This window comes from Protomyctophum parallelum, assembly GCF_964188405.1.
Source record: "Protomyctophum parallelum genome assembly, chromosome: 7".
Taxonomy (NCBI): domain Eukaryota; kingdom Metazoa; phylum Chordata; class Actinopteri; order Myctophiformes; family Myctophidae; genus Protomyctophum; species Protomyctophum parallelum.
The window spans coordinates 45,135,023-45,142,522 of record NC_139705.1 but is presented as its reverse complement, the minus strand read 5'-3'; the positions used below and the strand labels follow the sequence as shown (position 1 = coordinate 45,142,522).

Below are 7,500 nucleotides of genomic sequence, written 5' to 3'. Positions count from 1 at the left end.
TTTCAATCCAAAAACGTTTTTTTTTTTTTAATTCAAAAGTGTTTTTTTTTTTTCAGATTTAAAACGATTCTCTATTCAAAATGATTCTCGATTCAATACATAGGATTTCATCTACTCCAGCCAACTGAAGTGACTATAATATACTACAGTAACTTGAAAATGACTGAAGACATGATGTTTACTGTGATTAGGATGAGTTTAGATTATTTCATATCACAAACACCATGTAGTGAAAACTCCTGTAACTATGAATCGATTTTGAATCGTTCATAACGGGAATCGCGTTGAGGGAATGACCTCAGCGAATTCTAATTCGAATTGAAAGTTTTTGACACCCCTAATATCGTATGTGTGTCCAATCCTCACAATTCAGAGCACACCCAGGCATCTGTATATCGTATGTGTGTCCAGTGACAGTCCCCACAGTACAGAGCAACACAAGACACTTAACCCATTTTGGGGCGGGAACCCCTTTTGGTGTTTTAACTAAGCATTATGTTATAATTTAGCTATTGAAAAAATAGCAGATCTACAAGCTCGTAGCGCGCCACCGAGTGGCGCACTACGAGCTTGTAGGTCGGCTATTTTTTTTTAATCGTGAAAATGTGGCACAAATCTTTGAATATAATATTCTTTCAGAAGACTTTTTATTTATTTCGACATCAGGCCTAAGACACAGAGTACTAGCAGTGACTCCATTCTGTTACAGTCACTGTGGCTCCTAGAAAACAAGCTACAGCACCACCTGCTGTATCTCAGTGGGCATTGCATCCCCCTAGTCTTGTCAGTCAGTTCGCCCGCTAATGGTGGCAGCCCCAATTTAAACCAAACCTAAATTGTTACCTAGTAACGTTTGGTTTAGAGACAAAAAACAAAGAAGAAAGATCTTCTTGACTGTAGTTTTGGGAGTTTTGTCTTTTCTTTCAATCACACTTTCTCCTGTCCCCTCAGTCTCGGCACTTGGATAAGAGATCTATAGGGGCAAAAAGACAGGAGCAGTTTGTAAATCTAAAGCAGAATAAGAAAAAGCCAAGACATCAGAGGCAGAATGGTTGCTGGATGGAGGGGGGTTGGGTTGGCTCTCTGTTCCAGATCTGTGAGATCTACTGTCGCTAATCATGGTGGCTGAAGCCAGACAGTAATTGGCTCTTCGCGGCTCCAGCCCCTTCTTGACCCTTTGACCCCTGCACTAAAGAGGAAGAGGGCGGAGCCGGAGCGCGGAGGCCAGATGCACTTTGAAACTGAAAATGACCTCAGCGATGATGATGATGATGATGTCACTGGAACAGTGGAGAAGGGCTGCAACTGTTGATTATTTTCTCACAGATTATTCTATTGATTAATTAATTGATCAACTAATCTCGAAGCATAGTTTTGATTGGTAATTTTCTTTTATACAAAAAGTTTATTCATACGCAAATGTGTGTGTGTGTGTGTGTGTGTGTGTGTGTGTGTGTGTGGTGGGGGGGGGGGGTCTGGCATGGATAAAACATCTACCCCGCTGTCGGTTCTGTGAATGCAGAACTGTGTGCATTTTTACGGAACACAGACGTCCCCATGCTGGTCTGTGTAAAAGGGAACTCCATAGTGTCAAAGCTCCCTTAATGACTCAGGTAAAAAAAAAAAAAAAAAAAAAAAACGTTTTGCGGTGAGAATAGCAGATCTACAAGCTCACAGCGTGTCGCGGATGCGACGTGTTGTGAGCTTGTAGGTCTGCTAATTCTCTGCCGTTCTCGCGCGACGGAGCATATACATTTGGCTTAAATAACGGGTGGAAGAACAGGAAGGCAGCATTTTGACAATGAAACCATTACAGGAACTATAAACCTGTGTACAGTAGCTTCACTCAGTGGCTGTTTTCATTATTGGTTTTGTTTGTTTTGTCGTTTTGAATATGTAAATATTCTTCTATCTTGAGTCTGTATTACTTTTTTTCTTTCTCTGTAACTTCTATTGGGGCATAGACGTGTACTTTTATAAACATTTCCCATGTGTAATTTATAATATGCTACCATTAAATTTTGATGGAGAATGTGAACACATATCCGATGTTTTTATTGTACTATATGATGCAAACATTATTCCACAACACCTACTCCAGTAATTTCTCTCGCTCTCTAACTAAACGTTTCCTCACACGACGGAAAGAAAATAATCACTAAATTAACCTTTTGTGCAGTTCATGTATATTTTATCTCTTTTGTTGGATGCGTCGTCTAGCCTTAGAATCAGAGCAGAAGTCTAATTGCTGAACGAGAGGTAATTATATCATGTCACCCGGCTGCGTTACAACCCCCTAACTGTGAATCTGACCCCTCCTCTCTAGTGCTGTAGTAGATGTGTACAGGTTTTGTGTCGTGCTTGTGAATCCGTGATCCTTGTATAGCTTCATTCCTGCTTCGTCAACGCTTCTAGCGATCTAGCCGATGGCTAAATGTATATATAGGGGCTAATTGAGACCACTGCGACCCTCTCTCTGCAAATGTTCCGATGCCTAATTGATTTGCCTCATGACAACGCGTGCTGTCGCCTGTATTTTGGGTGTCGCATTGCCGAAAACTGACATTTTGTTTGTTAGGCCTGTACTAGGCCTTTCAGTTGTTCATTTGTTCACAATGCACAAGCACAGCAAACACATTCATGCACTCACTCACGCAAGCACGCACGCACGCACACACACACACACACACACACACACACACACACACACACACACACACACACACACGCACACTTTGTGTACTGGAGCGCCCTTCACCTAGCTTAACTCCCAGTTAAGTCTAGACCTTCAGATAATTGGCTTATAGCAAACCCTGAGTGTAAGATTGGGACATGCTATTAGCATTAGCGTTTTGTTTACCCAAGCTTCAATATGTGTGTTTGTGATTATATTTCCCCCCTCCCCCACCCCCCCTGACGTCCATTTCATATTTCATCGCATTGAAAGATGTTTGGACACTTTCTTTTCATTTGTTATTTCTTTTGTTTTGTTATTTTCAAATTCTCGTCATTTTTGTAATGCGACGAAGTATGAATTAGCTTCAGTCTGTCAGTGAGTCTGTCTGTCTGTCTGTCTATCTGCTATCTATATGCAGAGACTGCCTCTTCAGAGTGTGTGTTGTGTGTGTGTGTGTGTGTGTGTGTGTTGGTTCGCGTTCCTTTGACTCGGTTGCCTTGGTGTGGAAGAAGAGCCGTTGTTGCTAGGGCAACTGTATCTTTGACTGGCATTAGGGGGTGGTGGCCATGGGGGAGTTCAGAAGTACATTTCTAAACCTTGGTGTTAATTAAATGCAATAAGTGGAGAAAAGTAAAGTCTCAGGCACACATAGAAGAAAAGCCCTCGTTCGCTCAACGCTCTAATCCGTCTTTGTCTCTCTGCGTCTCTCTCTCTCCCTTTCTCTCTCCCTCTCTCTCTCTCTATCTCTCCCTCTCTCTCTCTCCCGACAACAGTGAATGACTTCACGGTCATCCGGAAAAAGTTCAAGTGCCCGTACTGCAGTTTCTCCGCCATGCACCAGTGCATCCTGAAGAGACACATGCGCTCGCACACCGGCGAGCGGCCCTACCCCTGTGAGATCTGTGGCAAGAAGTTCACCAGGAGAGAGCACATGAAGAGACACACGCTGGTGAGTGACTGAGTGACTGACCGACTGACCGACTGACTGACTGACCGACCGACCGACCGACTGACTGACTGGATGGACGGCTGGTGAGGACTCAGACTGCGTGCTGCGTTCACACTGCCAGCTAGAGCCCTGCATGCGCGGGAGTGATTTATTAATCCCATTCCCGCACGCTCCCGTTGAAATTCAGTCCAATCGCCGCCCGCTCCTGCAATGATTAAATTTTTGACCACACGCATCATGTGACCGCCTGTCCGCTGCCCCCGACCCGCAACAACAAAATATGTCCCACTGAGTCCATTTTATCGTTTAGCCCATTCTGACCGGGCACCCATTTTGGTGTCAGCATCATGTTATGCTTTAGCTATTTAAAAATAGCAGATCTACAAGCTCATATCGCGCCACCGAGTGGCGCGATACGAGCTTGTAGGTCTGCTATTTTTTGAAAAATCGAAGAGCGACTGACATTTTTTAGAATCTGATCTCAGGTCAGAATGGGTTAATCAGACCAGTGTGTGTCCGGCGGAAACCTCGTATGAATCCGATCTCAGGTCAGAATGGGTTAGTCCTGCTAAACCAGCAATATGTCCATTGAGATCGTGGGGGAAAAATACATTTACCCAAACAGTTGCTGAGATTGAGCAGGCGTGCATGCAGGGGAGAGGAGTTATGTATTTGTGTGAGGAGCTGATCACAGTCACATAATAGGGACAGTTATATTATATTATCCCATTCTGACCTGAGATCAGATTCATACGAGGTTTCCACTGGACACACACTGGTCTGATGAACCCATTCTGACCTGAGATCAGATTCTAAAAATGTCAGTCGTTCTTCGATTTTTTTCAAAAATAGCAGACCTACAAGCTCGTATCGCGCCACTCGGTGGCGCGATATGAGCTTGTAGATCTGCTATTTTTAAATAGCTAAAGCATAACATGATGCCGACACCAAAATGGGTGCCCGGTCAGAATGGGTTATATAGTTATATATATATGTTATATTAGGCCTATTATCCCATTTTGGGCGGGAACCCCTTTTGGTGTTAGCATTATGTTATGCTTTAGCTATTGAAAGATAGCAGATCTACGAGCTTGTAGGACTGACATAGAAACATAGCTTTTCCAGAAAACTGTCAGCGTGTAGAAGATTTTTTTTTAATCTGATCCCAGGTCAGAATGGGTTATGCTATATATTATATTATCGTATTGTGCCACTCACAGACACTGCACAGCAGTGCGCACACAGTGGGTGGAGAGACATAGAGAGATAGTGTAGACCCTGTAGAGAGAGAGAGAGGTGCTGCGTGCTGTTGGTTACTGATTATAAGACAAATTGTATACCATACTACATGTGTTCTGCTTCACGTTATTCCTGAGTGATGCACACAGGGAAAAGAAAAAAAAGGGGTTTGCGAGAATGTCCGTCGCGGGGAAAAGAAACTCCACACATGCACTTCTCACAGAGTGATTACTATAATGATTGACAGGTGCAGCAGCTTTGGGAGCATGCCTGAAGATGTCTGTTGGAGAGAGTGAGACTCCACGGTGCTTGTCCAGCGCAGTAGGGAAATGATACGTTCAGACATTCATATTTTGCAGGGATTTTAATACCGCCTGCCGCCACCAACATTTACATTGGGTCCCGCGTTCTCCCGCTCCCGTTGCAGCCCTCTACTGCCAGCTACAAGCAGAGTTGCCAGATTTTGGAGAGAAATAAGCAACCATGTGGACAAATGCATTATTATTTTCGGGGGTCTTGACATGAAAATGCCTGAGAACCACTGGTTTAAACCAAAAACCTGCTATTACAAATATATTCAAGCTACGGAAAAACAAGCCCAAAGTCGCTTATAATAAGCAGACATGGCAACACTGGCTACATGCTATTTTCAATGGAAGCCAGCAACATGAAGATAGTTACCTCCACTTGCAGCATTGACGCATGCTTGCAAAGACCCAAAATGTCGGCTTAAGCTTCACACTAGCAGCTACAAAAGTGTTGTTTTAAAACACATTCTTCTCTCCACACAAGCTCGCCTGCTCACAATAGGAGGGTCAGACAGTGCCCTGTTCTCTTTTAACATTTACATTTTACCTTAAACTTTTTTTCTTGCTCGCCGTCGCTTCCAGCTACGGACACAATGCTTGAGGATGTCAATTGTGTTGCGCAGCACATACTGTAGCAACACTGACTCTGTGACAGACAGTGTATGGCTACAACTACACTGGCGCGTCAAGATACGCCTAGAGCAGGCGTCTCTTCCGGGTTTTTAACAGCTGGTGGATGGAAGTGACGCTCGCGCGCGCCCTCAACTTGTAGTGTCGGCAAAAAAAACAGAAACACGTGTTAAGTTGAAGCCGCGCACGCCACGAGCGTCATTTCCATCCGCCAGCTGTCAAAAAACCTGGAAGAGACGTCTCTAGGCTCTAGGCGCGTTCACACTCTATCGGAGGACAATTGGACTAGTGTTTTGGAGTAGTTTAGCATTGCCAGTGTGAACTAGAGCAACATGGTATAAATCCTCTTTTCCATGTGTAAGATTCCATTTGGTTCCATTCTTTACAGTCTCAGAAGGACATAAACATGGGCTGGCACCGAGAAGAATTATCATCTCTTTGAAACCTCTGCTGGCCTGTGTCCTCCACACAACCTCCTGTCTTTGATTTACTCACTCCTCTCACGCACGCACACACACACACACACACACACACACACACACACACACACACACACACACACACACACACACACACACCAAAACAAACCCACATACGTAGCAGACTTGTGCTCTCACAGAAAAAAAGAATAATATATATATATTAGCAGCAGAGGAGATTTTCCAATCATAAATGGTATGTTTTTGATGCACCGCAAACTTGTTGATTGGCTATTTTTGCAACTTTTGTGTGCCAAGTATAAAGTAGAAGAGAAGAGGGCCAAACTAGTGTGTCTCCCTCCCCGCAGGTCCACAGCAAGGACAAGAAGTACGTGTGCAAGGTGTGCAGCCGCGTCTTCATGTCGGCGGCCAGCGTGGGCATCAAGCACGGCTCGCGGCGCCACGGCGTCTGCGGCGACTGCTCGGGGCGCGGCATGGCCGCCCTGCTGGACCACAACGGCGAGGCAGGCGGCGAGCTCTCCCCAGAGGAGGAGATGTACCCCGGAGACCACCACCACCTCCACCACCACCACCGCTTCCACGACCACCACGACCAGGCCGAGTGCGACGGAGACGCCGAGGGCGAGGAGGAGATGATGACGGAGGGCGAGGGGGGCGACGCGATGATGGGGGAGGGGGAGGAGGAGGGAGAGGGGGGCGGAGGAGGAGGAGGGAAGTGGAAGGACTCGGGGGTGATGGGGGCCGACGGGGAGGCTGTGGTGGCGGGGGCGGCGGCGGGCGCCGCGCTGGACAATGAGAAGGAGGAGAGCGACTCGTCGGCGCCGGAGGGCGAACATCAGAACGGCAGCGAGAAGGACTTCACGTGGATCTCCTAGGATCCGCCCCCAGGGGCTCTGGTGCCCCGAGGGGCTCTGGACGCGCCACACACCCCCCACGGAGGATCTCTGATGATCATCCACCCCATGGGCAGAAGGGTTTCTCTGCCCGTCTTTAGCCCACACAGCGGGCGGGCCTTCCTCTTGGATGGGCACGGTGCAGGGTGATGCTGCGCCACAATGATACACAAAACCATTATGGAGGGACACGCTCCTATGCACATACAGTACAGTACAGTACAGTACATTCATGCACACACACACACACACAACACACAACCAAACACTCACACGCACACACTCTCACACACACACACACACACAGGATTCTCCCCGGTCAGCCGTGATCTTGGTGATGTGACTGACTGGGATGTGGGAAGAG

The 7,500-nt window shown here is 46.4% G+C and overlaps 1 protein-coding gene across 2 annotated transcripts in view; it reads left to right on the top strand.

The window, feature by feature from the left end:
• The window catches only part of zbtb46 (zinc finger and BTB domain containing 46), a 98,771-nt gene that overhangs the window by 91,247 nt on the left and 24 nt on the right, over positions 1-7,500 (top strand). For both annotated transcript variants that reach the window (XM_083769087.1, XM_083769086.1), the window contains exons 5-6: positions 3,451-3,626; positions 6,591-7,500. The exon at positions 6,591-7,500 is cut by the window's right edge and continues 24 nt beyond it. In XM_083769087.1, the coding sequence (XP_083625213.1) occupies positions 3,451-3,626; positions 6,591-7,118 (704 nt within the window). In that variant the 3' untranslated portion in view covers positions 7,119-7,500. The remainder of the gene's footprint in view (positions 1-3,450; positions 3,627-6,590) is intronic.